The sequence below is a fragment of the Hakea prostrata genome, chromosome 7, assembly GCF_041222555.1.
Source record: "Hakea prostrata isolate BN-2017 chromosome 7, UWA_Hpros_2, whole genome shotgun sequence".
Lineage (NCBI taxonomy): Eukaryota > Viridiplantae > Streptophyta > Magnoliopsida > Proteales > Proteaceae > Hakea > Hakea prostrata.
Window position 1 is genome coordinate 763,059 of NC_142606.1, and position 18,597 is coordinate 781,655.

Below are 18,597 nucleotides of genomic sequence, written 5' to 3' on the forward strand. Positions count from 1 at the left end.
TTTCTTTTCTTTTTGTAACCAAGCAGATACAACATGATTCATCAGTAAAGCTTCACCCATCACCATTAATAAAATTCCTATAAAAATTCCATCCCCACCCCCAACACTGAAAAAGGAAAGCAAAATCACTGGTTCCAAACGTCCCCAATGTGATTTGGGAGCTACCAAGAATTTTGCAACGAGTTGAAAACTACTTGGTTCTTGTACATGAGCAAACAAATTTATAATCTATGATGTCATAGTATGATATGAAGGATGCAAATTTCCTTTAGACAAGTGTGGATCCTGTCATTTTTAAAAATTTAAAATTATATATATATATATAAAGGTATCTGATGAATGCATTGAAGTATGCATAACTTGACTCGAAAGAACATCATGCCTAGAAAAAAAAATGTATATTTGAAGTATGCATAAGTTGGCTCGCATCATACTTAGAATATATATATATATATATATATATATATATAATCTGAGTCATCTGTGAAAAAAGAGGAAGAAAGACTCTTTTAGGTGGATGTTCATTTTCTTTTATCTATGTCTTTTTTTTTTCCCAAGTACAAAATTGGGCCTTGAACCAAACCAACATAGAAAAACTACTCAGAGCGAGCAATCCTTAGAAACGATAAGGAATTAATGTTTTTTTGGGAAATGACGTTTGCCTAGGCTAGTGTATTGAATACTTTGTATCATTTTGGGGAGGATAGCTTTTACATATAACTATATGTATTACGGGACTTTGCCCCTCTCCCTAAAGGGATTTGAACTCTTGACTTTTTTTTTCGTTTGCTATAAATAAATAAAAACTATGAGGTGTAAGACTTTTATTAATAAATACATAAACCCTTGACCTCATACAATGGGGAGTAGACTTTTGCCAAGCATTCTCGTTAGGTTCGAGCTTTGAATTATTTATTTATTGTTATTCTATTTTGTAAAATAAATATTTTTTATATATTGATGATGAAGGTCTTACATAATATATCATCAAGTATAATCAAACTCACGGCCTCTCAATTAAGAGGTATTGATCTTACCAACCGCATAACCCTGCGATGGAGACTTTGAAAATTCATATTCCTTTGTCCAGTGATGCTTTTACATTCGCTTTTTAATGTACTAAATTTCTATGAATTAAAAAAAAGAAAGAAAATAAATTTTAATGGTATTTAGTTTGACATGACTTTTGCATATGGTTTTGAAACAACTTGTTTGATAACCGATTGAAAATAATTTTTGATGTTTATTGCTTAGAGAAATAGAAAAAAATGGTCAACAACCGTTTGATGAAATTATTTTATTTCTAACAATTTATGTGCAACATAAATTGAAAGATTTTTTCTTCAATAATACTTTTGGTACTGATTTGTTCAATCAAAAGTTGGTTACAGATTAAATACTAAGAAGTTTTATTTTATTTTTAATTTTCATAAGAATCTATTATTTTCATTCCATTCTCTTTCTTTACGCTTCTACCCATTTTTTGCAAACCCAAAAAACCAATAAGGCGGTGGGATCATGGGGTTCTTCTCGGGATTTTACTTACCAGGCGATTCATCTTCATGCTTTTCAATTTTATTTTATTTATTTATTATTATTATTATTATTATTATTATTTTTTCTCTTCCCGGGTCTTTGACCCGTATTTACCACTTACGTTACACGGACGCATTCCTGAAGTTAAATCGGATTCGCTTCTGCGTCAGAGATTTTCTCCTCCCATTTTCTCCGTCCGAGCATCTGATTACTGCGCCGGATTATCGTGGACGGGACGTCCGGTTCTTCACCGGAAATCCTGTCCAAGTACCTCTCATCTGAATCTGCTAAACTTTGTTTACCTTCGTCGAAGAACTGCCCATCTTCATCCTATTAAGCAATCTTGGCTTCAAAGTCTATTAAGAATTTTTGTTTTTTAGTCCATTTTCAACTGATGTAAGAGTTCTCAACGCAGTGAAGCGACCAAATAATCCATTTTGATAGGCTTTGAACTTCGAAATTGACTTTTTTTAAGGGTTCTGAGCTGTGGGATTTTTGGTTTCAGTCTGGAGAAGCTTGACAGATCTGGAAAGCTGTGTAGCTCTAGGGCTTGCGGCTGGTTCCCGTTGCCATCGTCTGCCTCTTTTCCCGACCATTTTCTTTAGGGTAGACGAGAGGGCTTTCGTTCGGCGAACATTGATGGTAGCTCACGGACGAGACTGTCATCTATGATGACTGCAACTCTTCCACGATCGATGCGGGTGGTGATTCCAGAAGTCTCTCACATGGAATGGCAGATCTTGTCAGCTACGGGAATGCGGAACGTGACGTTGAGCAGGTTAGTTTTCTATTTGGGGAAGTAAAAGAAAATCCTGAATTTTGGCATGATTTTCGGATTTCTATTTTGAGTACTTGTTTTCATTTTCATTATCTTCGGAACAGATTTTTTTTCCCGTTCATCTCAGCTTCTCGCCTGCATGTCTAAAACACTAGAACTAGTCAAACTTTCATGAATACAAGACTGAGAGGCATAAATCGCAGATATTGACTTTTTTATTGGCCTTCGAATATGTGAACGAGGAAGTGATTTGCAAATTTATGAATGTGTTGGTTTTCAAGGTTGACATTCAGAACTGAATTCGGGTTCCGTGGTGCCTGTACATAGGAAGGGGAGTAGTGGTAATGTGTCATCCTTTTTGTTCAGCCCGAGTCATTACAATGGAACTACTACCTAGGAACTTTGTGGAAATTTACAAGGTTGTATACATGGGCTAGTCCATTAAGCTGATAAATTAAGATTAGCTTATCGGTTGCATAGTCGATGCAAACAATGCTATTCTTGAAATGATTGGAATATCATTTCTATCTTCTTTACATTTCTTGGGCCGATTAGTTGTCATGTCTGGAAGACTGGAACTTCATCTCTGCAAGGATTCTGTACAAGCAGCCTTCAAATATCTTCTGTGGCTTCTTAGATTTTTGTTCTCATTGCTGACACTTTTGGATAATAGAGTTTGAATTGTCTGAGTGTCTGGTAGATTATTCTTATCACGGGCTTATGGAAGGAGAGCTTAAACATGGAATGCGTATTTCACCCGAATGCTTATGGTCTGTGACAATCAAAAGTAGACCTCCTTGAGCCACGTGAGTTTCTCGACCTAGCAGACTTGTGTGACTGGGGAACATTCTTAAAAATCTGGGAGATGTTTATGAAATTATTTAGATGAGACCTTACTGTAGATGGCTGCCTGTATATGGAATTTCAAAATGTTCTTGTCATAGTTGTCTAGGTGACGAGGCGATGCAAGGTGGTTCAGGCAAGTTGAGGCGGTGAGGCACTGCCAAGGTGTTTCCAACAAATTTTAGGCATTTGAAGTGACATTTTTAGTGTACATGCTGTACACTCTAGAAGTAATACATAAATATATCTTATCTTATAGAATAAAAACTAACATTAGGCTACCTTAAGTCATCTAGCATACCAAACACCAATTTTTGTGTCAGTGAATGACTTTCTTTGACATGAAAGATTCATAATGCCAGAATTAAATCGCCAACTTGCTGATCGCTCTGTTACCAAATATGCAATTTGGAAGCTAAAACGTTGCATTCATGAATGAGACTGGATGGTTCATATAAACCGTCTTGGAATATTTCAGTTTTCAATATGATGTGGCTTTAGTTGACATGTTGATAATTTATAGGTTTCGTGTTGAGATCGTAAAGGAACTCTTCAGTCTCCATAGTGGTGGGAGCCTTGTGAATAGGATATGCCCCATTTTTTTCTTCGAATTTTTGTGTATACCACTTAACTTTGGATGGGTTGAATTTTGTAGATAAAAATTGTTACTGATTAAACATATATCTAGGATACAGAATTAAAAATTTGTGGAGGTAACTTTCCAGTTCAGCTTAGAATACAAGTTTGATATCTATGTAATTATGTTGCTTTGCCTTTTTTTTTTTTTTTTTTGGCTGAAGTGTTGTTTTTCTTGATGTATGGTTTGAATGAATGATCATATCTCTTGCAGGCATTTATTGCTCTGAAAAAAGGTGCTCAACTGCTCAAGTATGGTCGAAAAGGGAAGCCTAAGTTTTGCCCATTCAGACTTTCTAATGTATGTTATTCTGTTAGCTTATGATTTTTTTTTCTTTTTTTATTGAATTATCTTCCCATCTCCCTCTCTCTCTCTCTCTCTCTCTCTCTCTCTCGCTCTCTCTCTTGTCTAATACAGTATACTAGATTTAATGCTCAGATTCACATTCATTCTGCTTGAAAAATGCAAATTTATGTGCCTTTTTGGTTTTTGGATCATATTGTAATCAAATTTTACGAGTTTTTGTGTGAACAGAACAACTTGTACTTCAGTAATCTATCTCATTTATAGTTATGAAATGTTTGCTCTCAATTGGAATTTGTTGGCTCCTTCCTTTTCCAAAGTTCAACATGACTGCTTTAAGAATCGGATCCTAGATTACTTATTATTTTGCTTGAAAATCATAGAACTGCATTCAGTATTCTATTCTGGTAGTAAATCCCTGTCAGCGAACTTGGCTGAGCTGTGCTGAGATGAGATGGGCAACAACTGGGCTATTACTTCTTAGTACTTCCATCTATGCACTTTGGAAATTCAATGTCATCCACAATTTAAGCTTATCTAACAATTCATGCAACTTTTACCCGGGGGGCGAGTTGAGGACTCATGCAACCTTCAGATGCATTAACTTTTCCTGTATGGTTGTGACGGACATATTGTATGGTTCATGAGAAAATCTTTAGTGTTTTTAAAGTTCTTCTACTGAATTGGTCACAAATCATTCTGGTCAGACTCGCTGGGTTGGCAACCAAAAGTTCTATCCTTAAATGAATGTTTTCCATGTAAATGTTTCACAAGTTCCACAGCTAATAATAAACAAACTATTAAGATGATATTGGACTGTTTTTAAGTTTTATTTAGACATATTGAATTTTTTGGACATTCTCATTTATCACTTTTATGACATGCTTCAATGATCAGGATTTATAAGGTGTATATATATATGGTGAACCCTGTTATATGGACCATCTTCTGGTTTTAATTTGTTATTCTCCCACCTGAAATTCACAGGATGAGTCATCCTTGATCTGGATTTCTAGCGGTGGAGAAAGAACATTGAAGTTGGCTTCTGTCTCAAAAATAATTCCTGGACAAAGAACTGTGAGATCTTTTTTGTAATCTTTATTGATATTTCTTTGTTCTTTATAGTGACATATACTTTATGATTGGCCATTTATCTTCTTCTTCTTCTTCTCTTTTTTTTTTTTTTTAAATTTTTTATTTATTTTTTTTTTTTTATGTCAGTCTGTCTTTCAGCGGTATTTGCGCCCTGATAAGGATTACTTGTCCTTTTCTCTTATCTACAACAATGGAAAACGATCACTTGACCTGGTTAGTATGAGTACTAAGATCCTTTTTAAAACTATTTGATTGGTTTCTCTTAGGCTTTGATTTTTAAGACGGTGTTTATTTTGTTTTTTTTTTCTTTTCAGATTTGTAAGGATAAAGCTGAGGTAGACTTGTGGATTACTGGCCTTAAGGCATTGATTTCTTCTGGTCAATGTGGACGTTCGAAAATTGATGGATGGAGTGATGAAGGAGGACTTTACTTTGATGTAATTCTACTTAAAGCATTTTCTGCTCATACCCCCTCCCTCATAGCAGATATTATTAGAGTGAAATGTTGCAAACATACCTTCTGATTAACAATACTGTAGCTTTTCAGATTCTAGCGTGCCAGTTTTCGACCTTTCTCTCAAATGGCACATAGATTTGTCCTCCTTCTTAAGCTGCCTGTAAATAGAGTAGTGCTCTTCATTCACCTCTTCTCTTTTCTTCCTACTTTTCTCCTTTTCTATTAGCAGTGGAGTAGAATTTATTACCTTGCCAGAATACTACTAGGGCACGTGTCTAGTGCTCATGACAAGGGAAGCGACCTCAGACCGGCCTGTATTATTGTCTGATAAAATTTGCCTGTGAGTTCCAAAGAAATTTGCTGATCACATGACACTTTGGATACACCTATCCAATTCATCCATCTTGTTTTAATCCCTTGTGAAATGTAATCCTCTATTTCACCTCGTTTATTATGATTGAGCCAAGATATCGATCTCCCTCTAATTAATTTTCACTACCTCGACATCCGTCCTAGTTCTACTATAGCTACGAACACATACTCTTTTTTTGTATTACTTATTTTAAAAGCTTTTAATTCCAGAGTTGATCTCCATAACTTTAAATCGGTGTTGATCTCTACTTTTGTCTCATCCACCCGAACAATATTATGAGCAAAAAGCAATACCATGGAATCTCATCCTGAATGTCATTGGTTAAATCATCTATGATTAGTGCAAACTAATAAGAATTACAAGTTTACAACCGGTCCTTAATGTAACCATACTGTAATTGGAAATTCACTATACCCTGGCCTCCCCCTGTCTCTTCTTCTTCCTTTTCTTCTCTACATGGACACACAAATACAATTGTTATACTTGTCATTGCACCATCATACATTTATTATGTTCATGTATTTACTTGAAACATTGCTCTTCTATTGTACTTGAAGCACAACTTTGTCATAAGCTTTTCCTTTTGCAATCTCTAAATCTTTTCATAGGTCTCCTAATTTGGTTAATAGCTTTTGTCATGGATATTCCTGGCATAAAGCTTGATTTTTATTCTGGTAGGTGCTTGTCTAAACTCTCAAGTGAGTTTAAATTTCCCTTTCTAGTAACTTTGTAGTATCACTCATCAGTTTTGTATCTCATGTTCATGTATCAACTTTATTTTTTAAATCCTAACCAAGATGCTTCTCCTCCACTCGTCATTTGTTTTAGGTTGGTTTTGGCCAGAAATCCTAAGCCCTTCCACACTTGTTTTGGTATCTCATCATTCTCATCCTGGCTTGTGTCTTGCCTTTTTGCATCCTTCTTAAAGATTCTTTACTTCAGACACCCTAATTCTTTGAATATATTGACGACATCTGGTGTCTATGGATACTGTAGTCATCTGTAACTCTATTACTCAAAGTGTGTTCATATAGTAGGCTGCAAAATAAACCTTACTATCTATTCTTAATGTCCTCATCCCTTACTAATGCTTTATTTTCTACATTTTTAATATGTCTAACATGCTTGAAATCTCTACTGTTCTTTTCTCTCACTCTAGCCATCCTATGGATTGCTTTCCCCCCATCCTTTGTGCACAAATTGTCATAAAGATCTGAATAATTTTTTTGCCTGGGTGTTCCTACACTCATCTTAGCTTCATTTTTAGCAAAATTATACCTTTGTAGATCCTCTACATATTTAAGCTTTTATACCTTTGTAGATCTTCTACATATTTAATCTTTTGCTATATCTTAAAACTAGCTTTATTGGTTTTAATGGCAATTGAACCTTGTCATCCTGTGTCCACTGTTGAAGTCAACCAAATGCTCTTGCCTTCATTGCCCATAAAAAAAAGCTTGTATGTACAGCATGCTTATGCTTTGTTGTCTATTTCTAATATCTGTTTTCTTGCATGTCATGATGATACATTATCATAATTTGTTGCAGGATGGCAGGGACTTGACTTCTAATAGTCCAAGTGACAGTTCTGTCAGTTTCACACGTGATATTAGCTCTCCAGAGGCTTCTGTCAGTTGTAGCGCAAATAGTTTGGCCAAGAGTTATCCTACTCCAGAAAGTTCTACGCCTTCTGAAAGGTCACATGTATCTTTGGAACGCACGAATATGCAAGTAAAAGGATCTGGTTCAGATGCTTTCCGTGTTAGTGTTTCAAGTGCCCCTAGTACTTCTAGTCATGGTTCTGCACAGGATGATTGTGATGCTTTAGGTGATGTTTACATATGGGGTGAGGTTATAAGTGAAAACTTTGTAAAAGCTGGCACTGATAAAAGTGTTTTTCCTTTGAGCACAAGAGCTGACGTACTTCTTCCCAAGCCATTAGAGTCTAATGTAGTTTTGGATGTTCATCATATATCCTGTGGGGTTAGGCATGCCGCGCTTGTTACTAGACAAGGAGAAATTTTTACGTGGGGTGAGGAATCTGGCGGGCGGCTTGGCCATGGAGTTGGGAAAGATGTTATTCAACCTCGTTTAGTGGAATCATTAGCAGTCTGCAGTGTTGATTTTGTTACATGTGGAGAGTTCCATACTTGTGCTGTTACCATGGCTGGTGAACTTTATACTTGGGGAGATGGGACCCATAATGCTGGGCTTCTTGGTCATGGTACCGATGTGAGTCACTGGATACCAAAGAGAGTTGCAGGTCCTCTGGAAGGACTTCAGGTTGCTTCAGTTGCCTGTGGTCCATGGCATACTGCCTTGATAACATCAACAGGTCAGCTTTTCACATTTGGTGATGGAACCTTTGGTGTCTTGGGCCATGGCAACAGAGAGAGTGTTATGTATCCCAGAGAAGTGGATTCTGTGATGGGATTGAAGACAGTTGCAGTTGCTTGTGGTGTTTGGCATACTGCTGCTGTAGTAGAGGTTATTGTTACACAATCTAGTGCTAGCTTTTCGTCTGGTAAATTGTTTACTTGGGGTGATGGCGATAAAAATCGTCTTGGTCATGGAGACAAGGAACCACGTCTGAAACCTACTTGTGTGCCTTCTCTAATCGATTACAATTTTCACAAACTTGCCTGTGGCCATAGCCTAACAATTGGGTTGACTACGTCAGGACATGTTTTTACCATGGGAAGTACAGTTTATGGTCAACTTGGGAATCCTCATGCTGATGCAAAACTGCCTTGCCCAGTGGAAGATAAGCTTGCAAGTGAATCTGTTGAAGAGGTAGCTTGTGGTGCATACCATGTTGCAGTGTTAACATCAAAGAATGAGGTCTACACATGGGGAAAGGGGGCTAATGGCAGATTGGGCCATGGGGATGTTGAAGACCGGAAAACACCAACACTAGTTGAAGCTTTAAAGGATAGACATGTTAAATATATTGCCTGTGGTTCAACCTTCACAGCAGCAATATGCCTTCACAAATGGGTGTCTGGGGCTGAGCAGTCTCAATGCTCAGCATGCAGACAGGCATTTGGGTTCACTAGAAAGAGGCATAATTGTTATAACTGTGGGCTTGTACACTGCCATGCCTGTAGCTCCAGAAAAGCTTTTAGAGCTGCTCTGGCTCCTAATCCTGGCAAGCTTTATCGTGTGTGTGATTCCTGTTATGCTAAACTGAACAAAGTTTCAGAAGCTAGTAACAGCAATAACAGGAAAAATGTGGTACCCCGAGTTTCAGGCGAAAATAAAGATAGGTTAGACAAGGCTGGTTTAAGATTATCCAGCTCTACTGGTAATCTGGATTTGATTAAGCAGCTTGATAGCAAAGCAGCCAAACAGGGAAAGAAGGCAGATACATTCACACTTGGTCGATCTTCGCAGGCAAATTCTATGTTAGACCTAAAAGAATTAGCTTTAATGAATGCAGTTCACTTGCGCTGCACTGTTCCGAAACCTGTAGTTACATCTGTAGGTCAGTCTGGAATGAGCTCGAGGGCAGTTTCCCCATTCTCAAGAAGACCCAGCCCACCACGTTCTGTAACGCCTGTTCCTACTACTGCAGGTCTTTCTTTCTCCAAAAGCATCACAGATAGTCTGAAGAAAACAAATGAGCTCCTTAACCAAGAAGTACAGAAGCTGCGGACCCAGGTATGTTCTCTGGTTCTTTTCTACCAAATGAATGTTACCAATGGAGTTTTCCTTTAGTTGTCATCAGCATGATGAACTCATCATTTTGTTTCATGGACCTGGTTTAGGTTGATAGCCTGAAACAACGTTGTGAACTTCAAGACTTTGAGCTGCAGAAATCAGCCAAGCGAGCTCAAGATGCCCTTGCGCTGGCTGCTGAAGAATCTACCAAGTCTAAAGCTGCTAAAGAAGTCATAAAATCCTTGACTGCTCAGGTAATTTCCTATTTCGACGTGCTCTTTCTTTTTCTTGACCTAGAGCAGCATCATTTTGGGCCTTTTAGTTTGGTTGCTCCATGCCATGTCAAGGCTGATAGTTTAGCGGTTGCATTGGCTAAGCTAAGGGTTGGATTCATGGTCAAACAGGACACAACACATGAGCAATATCTTCATTCAGTTTTGAAGGTCCTGGAAGTGGATGGTTACAGACTTTAGTTGGATGTAGTGGAGGGTTAAAGGCTTGCAGTAATTGGACAAATTTGTCTAGTTATGAATTTTTGGTTTCTTTAATTTCTTATTTATGTAACTTTCCTTTGGATTGCATTGAACGGCTTGATTGTCCATCTTTCTTTTGTATGTGGTACTTCTGATGTAGTCTTTCTCACTGTTGGGCGAAGAAGTAGTTGTTACTAGTATATATTTGCTACTTATGCCATCTCTACTGATAATCCCTTAAAATGATTTCAGCTTAAGGATATGGCTGAGAGACTGCCTCATGGTGCCTATGAGACAGAAAACCTGAAGCCAGTTTATGTACCAAATGGTTTGGAGACTCGCCCTGAAATATTTGGAGGATTTCAATCTAGATCTAATGCAAGTGACAGTGCTGAATTAGTTATTCCCACGGCACTTGAAACAGCCACCGGTAATGGCACTGCAGGGCAGACCTTTTTAGCTGGACATGCACCTGTGACACATGAAGCCGATTCCTGCCTACAAAACCAGGGGATACTCGCCGCCAACAGAATCAATTACCATGAAGGCAATGTGGGACTTCAGGATGGTATTAGTGGGGCACACACCAATGTTGGTAGGCCTGAGGCTCCTGGTGGCAAGGAAATAGCCTCATACCAAAATGGCGAGAATGGTATGAAATCAACAAGTCCTGCCCAAGGCAATGGACATCAAGTTGAGGCTGAATGGATTGAACAGTATGAGCTTGGTGTATATATAACACTTGTGGCCCTTCGAGATGGAACTCGTGATCTCAAGCGAGTGCGTTTTAGGTACTCTTTCTCTCTTTAAAATTCTTTTGGCACACTTTGTGATTCCATTTTCTTTTTGGTGGCCAAACACCCCTTAAGAAAGTTGGAAGTCCTAGAATATCTGTTTCTTATAGATGTTAAATGTATAGAGTGGTTTAACATCCTTTTTGGCTGGAGAGTCACAAGCAGGGATGTAGCCTATGATCAATTTTAACATTGGAATCTTAACTGCTGAAAATGCATTTGCAGCCGGAGAAGATTTGGAGAACACCAAGCTGAGACTTGGTGGTCAGAGAACCGTGATAAGGTGTATGAGAAATATAACGTTAGGGGCTCAGACAGATCATCAGGAGTTTCCAGTCAGTCATCTCATAGACCTGAAGAAGCTGTGTCACCCTCTTATCAACCGTAGCGTGGAGAGAAGGAACTTTGCCTTCGAGACATTTTGGATCCAAAGGAGTGATTGGTTTTGAAGGCTATGGATGGCCGTCCCTGATTATCTTAACTGGAGGGAATGCTGCTTTCTTTTTTTTTTTTTTTCTAGTTCATTTTTATTTGAGGGTATCTGCCCTTTACCGTTCCTGTTGTATTCTAATGTATATAAAAGGTTATCATCAATTTGTGAGATAGTATGGGCAGTAGCGAAGAAAAGTTTTCTTTTCATGTTTCAGTGGCAAATGTTTTTAAAGACAACCATGATCTAATGTTAACTGTGCTTGGGAATCCAGGAGTCCCAAGTCCTAACCTGTGTAAGCTTTTTCTGGATCTCTTGACTGTCACTGCTTGGTACTTCCTGGTTTTTGTGAGATAACTGACGCTCTTCACCTGCTCTGAGCTATGATTAGTATGTGGCGTTCTTTAGTTGTTTTTCCCTTATTTATGTATCTGTCTAATCTGAATGATACCTTTCCTAGGACAACCTTTTGTGGTGTGAAGATGTAGTGCACCATAAGTACAAGAATTGGTTGCTGCTGAACCCGAATGAGGAATAATCAATGATGATCTGCCAAGAATCAGCAAGATCATACTAGGATATCATCACATGGTTAGATCAACTCGGATTTTTAATACCTGATTTATAAGGGGGGAAAAAGAAGGTAAAATTGTAAAACTAGTTGATACAAGCCAATTGATAACGTTTTGTTGCTGAATGTTTGATTTCTAATTTAGTAACACAGTGAGACCGTGGGAGCACAATTTAAAAGTCTATTTGGTTACATGAATTTATAGATTTGAAATCTTTGGATTCACAAATGGGAGATTTATACCCGTTTGGTTGTGAGAATCTCTGGATTTCACATTTACTATAAAAATGCTAAACATTTGAATCATGAATCTATAGATGTTTTTTAAGAATGAATCTACAGATTTCATTCTAAAGATTCAAGTTAACCAAACAGTTAATTTTATGAATCATGACTCCATAAATTTGAAAACTCTAGAATTTTGAAATCTTCCTGACTCAAGTAATCGAATGGTACCTAATTACTTATATTCATACAAAAAAAACGAAAAAAAATCAATATGCTTTTACCAAAAAAAAAGTTTGATCAATATGCGGGGTGGTTTTCTGGCCTTGAAAAATGAAACCGGAATTGGGCTTCATATCATGAACCAAACCGGCTTGGCTCGATCTTCAATGTGATTATGCATACTAAACCGAGAAGAGAGGGAGGTATAAATACTAGACCATGATAGAACTTTGACGTCTTACCTGTTCTGTTCTGCTTACCTGTTACAGAATTCCAGTGGAAGGAGACAGAGAAGAGATCTTGTCTGCATTACTGTGACGCGAAAGAGGCGGTACTTATCGGAAATCTGTACAAACATCCGCTTTTCTTCGCTCATTACTTAGGCTTAGGGTTAGGGTTAGGGTTAGGGTCAGTGTGACCGTTCGTCTCCCCTCTCTGTGCTTCTATTCCGGAGCTCGGCGGAGCCGCCAAAGAAGCCAAAGGGAATCCTTCCTCTCTTTTTCGTTATTGTTCTGAAGGTTTCAATCCTTATCTCTGCAGGTATGGCTGCGGTTTGGAGTTCGCTTCTGTTTGGGTTTGTTTTAGTGTTAAGTGTGAATTCCTGCGGCGATATGTCAATACTGTGCGAGTATTCGTTTTGTCGTTTTGATTATGTTTCCGTTTGAGATCATTATTCTATTAAGTTCGATTTACGTGCTTGTGACTCCTCTTTTAGTGATCCACTTAATAATCTGGACCTGACTGTATATTACCATGAATCTCCTCATAGTTGCTTTAGTAGGGTTTACAAATTGTTATTACACAATGACCTCCTTTGCTTTTCCCTTACCTTCGTTTTTCATTGAAACCTGTTGTTTTCTGGAAAATGCTCGGAGACTCACCGCCAAAGTTTCAAATTTTGTTCAGGGTCCAGAGCTGCGATTTCTCGTTCGAGTGGCCTAACTCATCGGGTTTTTTGCAGCTGCATTCTCTGAAGTCAGTTCATATGGAAGATGCGGAAGAGAGTTCGGGTCTTTCGGAACCTCCTGATCCCGATGCTGTTGAAGTGGATCCAACTTGTCGATATATTCGGGTACGATTACTGAATCTTTTGTCGTATTTTCCCCCTTAATTTCTGGATTCTCCATATGTATATTAATGGTGTGTTTGCCATTCATTTATTCTGTGCTCCGACAGTATAAAGATGTACTGGGGAAAGGTGCTTTCAAGACGGTGTATCCTTTCCTTCTGATGGGGATTATGTGCCTTACAATCAACAACAGCCCCCCAACACACACACACTAGTGCGAATCACCCCCCCCTGCATAAGGAGAGAGGTGTCTGCTATCCTTTTACACCACATAGTAGGGGTGGGGCCACAAGGGATTCACTGAGGTCTCAATTCTGATTCTTTTTGTTAGTATTCAGAGGTGGGCTCCACCTTATTGTGGGGGTGTAGAAACTTTAAGGGAACGCATACCTCTCTTCAGAAGGGAGGTGATTTAGACTCCCCACACACAACATAACACCACCACAAAAGGAAGAGGTTTTTCCTCCCATTCATATATTTATGTGCAAGGTTTAAGGTATTGGTATCGAGTAATGTATTAGTCGGGTGATTTTAAGAGACTCACTGTCTCATATTGAATATTGTACCTTACTGGCCAATACATTTTGGTGCAATCTAGTACGTGCCCTTTAGTAAAAAAGGAGAGATGTATCAATATGTATTGGGTTGGTTGTATCCAATATCGATACGTATTGGCTAGTATCATATCACATTGTGGGATACTTTAAACTATGTTTACATGCTTTCCTTATGGTGTTACAATTATAGCTACAAGGCATTTGATGTGGTTGATGGAATTGAAGTGGCTTGGAACCAAGTAAGGATTGAAGACGTGTTACAGAAGCCAGAGGACATAGAAAGGCTTTATTCTGAGGTCCATCTCCTGAAATCTTTGAAGCATGACAACATAATGAAGTTCTACAATTCATGGATTGATGATCAAAACAGGACTGTTAACATCATCACTGAATTGTTCTCCTCGGGTAGCTTGAGACAGTAAGCTTGTTGTCTAGACTGTCTTCCCTTTTATTTTGCAGTGAGATTAGTTTTGTGTGTATCTGAGTAGTTCTTTAATATAGGTATCGGAGGAAGCATAAGAAGGTTGACATAAAGGCTGTGAAAGGCTGGGCAAGGCAGATCTTGATGGGTTTGAACTATCTCCATGGTCATGACCCACCAATAATACATAGGGACATAAAGTGTGATAACATCTTTATCAATGGTAACCATGGAGAAGTAAAGATTGGGGACCTGGGTTTGGCAACTTTCCTACAGAAGTCAAATGCACGTAGTTTGCACGGTATTTTTTTTACCCTTTCTTTCCTCCTCCCATAGGCTAGCATGTTAAGCCCCCCCCCGGGCGAATGGTGCATTTATCATAAATTTTAGGTAAATAATTTTGTCTAGATAGACTTCGATTTTAGTCTTAGCACTGTTTTACATATGTTGATTATTCTGGCTGTGCGCTGTTTTATTTCTAAACCTTTTGTTAAATATGTGATTTTTTTATGTCCTAGTCTGTTAAGTTAATCAAATTAATGTTTGGAAGTTGGGCTTGTAGGTACTCCTGAATTTATGGCACCTGAGCTATATGAGGAAAATTACAATGAATTAGTTGATATATACTCCTTTGGGATGTGTGTACTAGAGATGGTTACATTTGAATATCCTTACAGTGAATGTAGGAACTCAGCTCAGATATATAGGAAGGTTTCATCTGTAAGTTTCTCACTTATATATTTTATCTTAACTCGGCATTTTTCTTACTTTATTTAACTGGTGAACAGTCCTATATATGTTTTTACAGGGAATAAAGCCTGCTGCCCTCTCTAAGGTGAAAGATTCAGAGGTGAAGCAGTTCATAGAAAAATGTCTGGTTCCAGCAGGTCAAAGATTACCAGCAAAGGAACTTTTGAAGGATCCTTTTCTTCAAGTAAGGGACTGCCACGTGCCACTTCCTGGTATTGTTACACCCATGGTAGGAGCAGTTGGTGGTTGCTATATGCTCCTGGAAGAGCCTACGGATACACTGTGCATGCCTCTCTCCATGGAGGTTGATGCCGATGATGAGAGTGAGCCTTCTGTTATCACATCTATTAGAAATTCTTTTGCTGGTGGGTCAAACATTCTATGTTTGGAGATTCAGACGGCAAAGAGGGGCATCAATGTAAGATTGAACGGAGAAAAGCATGATGAGAAGACTGTAACACTAATGTTTGAAATATCTTATCAGGATGGTAACTGTATTTCTGCTTCTGCTGATGCTTAATTTGTAGTTATCTGTAATTTGAACCAAGTAGATGTTAAGTATTTTTTGGTGCCGTTCTTTACATGCAGGCCTTGTCAAGTATGCATGTTTGCCATTCTATCTTGAGAGGGATGCTGCTCTTTCAGTCGCTAGAGAAATGGTGGAGCAAGGAGAACTTGCTGATCAGCATGTGAAATTCATTGCTGAGTTGATTGATTTGGTGCTGATGAACTTGATACCCAAATGGAGACCTTGTGTTCCCATTGATCATCTAGTTGGGCTGCACGGAATCCAGATGACTGATGTCCATATAAATAACCAATTACCAAAACAAGGGGAAAGTTCTCAGTCATTCCAAAATGCTTTTGAATCTGATGTTTCAAGCCTAACAGCTTGCTTTGATCTTACTTCTGTCGAAAGACCCATTCAGCCAATGAGTAAAGCTGCCATGACGCACCAGGAGGTTACCTCATGTTATAATTTGCAACCTCAAAATATAGCCACATCTGAAGATCAAACATCTGGGATGTCTCTCATTTCAGTAGTCTGTACTGAAGGAAGTGAGAAGAAATGCTTAGCCACATGCATGTCTGTGGAGTCGGGATGTACAGGTTGGTGTGAATGTGACATGAAGAGAGTTGGAGAATCTTTAGATGGAGTTGAAAGAGGTGTATGCATCAATGACAGAGATATGGTTATAAAAAAGAGCGTCAATAATGTGCATACGTCTAGTTGTCCAGGCAATGCTTCATCCTCAGTGTCAGGTGAAAAAATCGCTGATGAGCTGAGATTGGAACTGGAATTGATTGAACTGCGGTTCCAGCAGGAAATGAATGAAGTTTGCAGGAGAAAATACGAAGCCATCATAGAGGCAAAGAGAAGGTTTGGACAGTAAGATCCCCTCGATTCAGTGGTTGCTTCAATCATTTGTCTTCTTGCTCTTCCTTCCAAATGTAGAAAGCTCTTCATGGAAGAGAACTGTGGTTGTCGTTGATTCATACCGAGTAGACATACTAATCGGTGTTTTTCTGACAAGAAGGATGGACAAACAAGTAACAGTTGTAGGTAGGTATTAAGTTTTTCTTCCTTTCCATTTTATAAAATTTTTTTCCCAGGAATATCAAATCGTATGGTTTAATGGAAGAGGGCCATACTTCCATAGAGCGTGTGAACCCCGTTTATATGCATCTAGGTGCTATGGGAGTCTGACTGTAAATTTAAAATAAGGTCAACAGGAATAAATACAACGATCAACAGTCTTTGTACTAGATCAAGTGTTGAAAATCGAATGGTGGAATGAAGAGTTCTTCATCTCTAGATTGAGCTTCAGCAACCTGGTTGCTTTTGTTAAACGCAAATCTACCCTCAAAAGTTGACGAGGAAAGGATGTCCAGATCTCAAAAAACTGGCTTAGTTTTGCATGTGATGCGATTGTTTTTATGTGTCTCTATTAGCTTCCACATGGATGTGGAAGATTTTGCTTTTCTGAACAAAGAGCTCTGAGTTATGGATGATGAAGAGCTAACTGATACATTGGTTTCAGAGTCAAGTAAAATGAATTCCTTTCATGTTTCCAAAATGCGAGCATTTCTTCATATAAAACGGCATAAGCCACTCGCCAGATTTTCTTTTTCGTTTTTGTTGACTCGCTCTTGAATTTTTTTGGGTAAACAGTAAACACACACCCTTGTTTGAATCGTTAGACAGGATGAAAGGCGTTCTTATCGAGATTATGGATGAGAGAAGGCAGGAGAAATGGTTGTGCCTAGAGACTTCAATTCTCACTTGGCGTGGTACGAGAAGTCTGGTGGAAATGACTCGCAACAGGGGATTTGGCAGGGTTTAAAGAAATGATGAATCAATGTAATCTGATTGATATGGGAACCAAATGTACTGCATTCATGTGGAGGGCGTAAAAAAGTGGTCTGATTCATATTAAGCTGGACAGAACTATGGCAAACTATGAGCGGAGAACATTGATGCAGCTATGTTGGTTAGGCTAACATTCAAATCTGATCACAATCTTATTTTAGTTGATACCATCGGAGGTATTTTTTTTGAACAAATACCATCGGAGGTAGAGTTAGAGGAAAGAGACTTTTTAGATTTGAACGAATGTGGCTAAGGGACCTAAGGTGTAAGGATATAGTGGCCAAGGTTTGGGGGTAGAATGTGGAGGGTTCAAAAGCAGAAGTGATCACAAAGAAATTTATAAGCTGCAGGAAGGAATTAAAGAGATGGAATAGGGACGAATTGGCCTATGCAACAAACAATTAAAAGTTTAAAATGGGAATTATAAATGATTCGGTCCCAAGAGATTGATGAAAGGCAACCAAGTGTGTGCTTTTCTATGTTCACACGTGCTTTTTGATACTATAAGAAAAGTTGAAATAGTAACTTGGTGCGAAGCATCTTGGTGAGAAATAGAGCTCCTAGTCTCATTCATTTACTATTTGCGGATGATTGCGTTCTTTTTTTAGAGTTGAAATTGAAAAAAAAATTTTGGTTAAAAAATTGAAAGAGTTGAATCACTTGAAGGAGTGTTTGGAGGCATATTGTCATGCTAGCGGACAAGAGATAAATTTGAAGAAATCTATGCTTACATTCAACCCCAATATCCACATTAAATTTCAAGGGTGGTTTTCTAAATTGCTGAGGATACCTTGTGGAGCTGGTCCATCGAAGTACTTGGGACTCCCATCTGAAATTGGAGTAGCAAAATTCGTGGTATTTAGAGAGATTGTTGAGAAAACATGTAAGAAGGTAAATGGGTGGAAGAATCAACTTTTGTCACATGTAGGGAGAGAATTTTTGATTAAATATGTTGGGTGTAGCATAGCTAATTATGCAGTTTCTCACTTCTTGATTCCCAATACTACGCATGATACTATAAGGAAAGGACTT

At 38.3% G+C, this 18,597-nt stretch overlaps 2 protein-coding genes across 4 annotated transcripts; both read left to right on the forward strand.

Annotated features, from left to right (window-relative positions):
* Nucleotides 1–1,665: 1,665 nt before the first annotated feature.
* LOC149008780 (PH, RCC1 and FYVE domains-containing protein 1-like) lies at nucleotides 1,666–12,094 on the forward strand. Its single transcript, XM_089161038.1, has 10 exons — nucleotides 1,666–1,932; nucleotides 2,042–2,314; nucleotides 4,008–4,094; nucleotides 5,085–5,174; nucleotides 5,319–5,405; nucleotides 5,507–5,629; nucleotides 7,571–9,682; nucleotides 9,790–9,936; nucleotides 10,408–10,946; nucleotides 11,175–12,094. Exons 2-10 carry the CDS (start codon nucleotides 2,267–2,269, stop codon nucleotides 11,335–11,337), a joined length of 3,396 nt encoding a protein of 1,131 aa, XP_089017164.1. The 5' UTR covers nucleotides 1,666–1,932; nucleotides 2,042–2,266; the 3' UTR covers nucleotides 11,338–12,094.
* Nucleotides 12,095–12,652: 558 nt separating this feature from the next.
* Nucleotides 12,653–17,114, forward strand: LOC149008781 (putative serine/threonine-protein kinase WNK7). Of its 3 annotated transcripts, XM_089163183.1 has the most exons (8): nucleotides 12,818–12,937; nucleotides 13,304–13,469; nucleotides 13,574–13,611; nucleotides 14,214–14,441; nucleotides 14,525–14,745; nucleotides 15,007–15,164; nucleotides 15,253–15,682; nucleotides 15,783–17,113. In XM_089163183.1, the coding sequence occupies exons 2-8, from the start codon at nucleotides 13,383–13,385 to the stop codon at nucleotides 16,586–16,588; spliced, it is 1,968 nt and encodes a 655-aa protein (XP_089019309.1). In that variant the 5' UTR covers nucleotides 12,818–12,937; nucleotides 13,304–13,382; the 3' UTR covers nucleotides 16,589–17,113. The 3 variants fall into 3 exon arrangements, with proteins under 3 accessions (XP_089019308.1, XP_089019309.1, XP_089019306.1); XM_089163182.1 differs by lacking the exon at nucleotides 13,574–13,611 and having other exon boundaries at nucleotides 12,653–12,937; nucleotides 13,359–13,469; nucleotides 15,783–17,114; XM_089163180.1 differs by lacking the exons at nucleotides 12,818–12,937; nucleotides 13,574–13,611 and having other exon boundaries at nucleotides 13,307–13,469; nucleotides 15,783–17,114.
* Nucleotides 17,115–18,597: the final 1,483 nt, after the last annotated feature.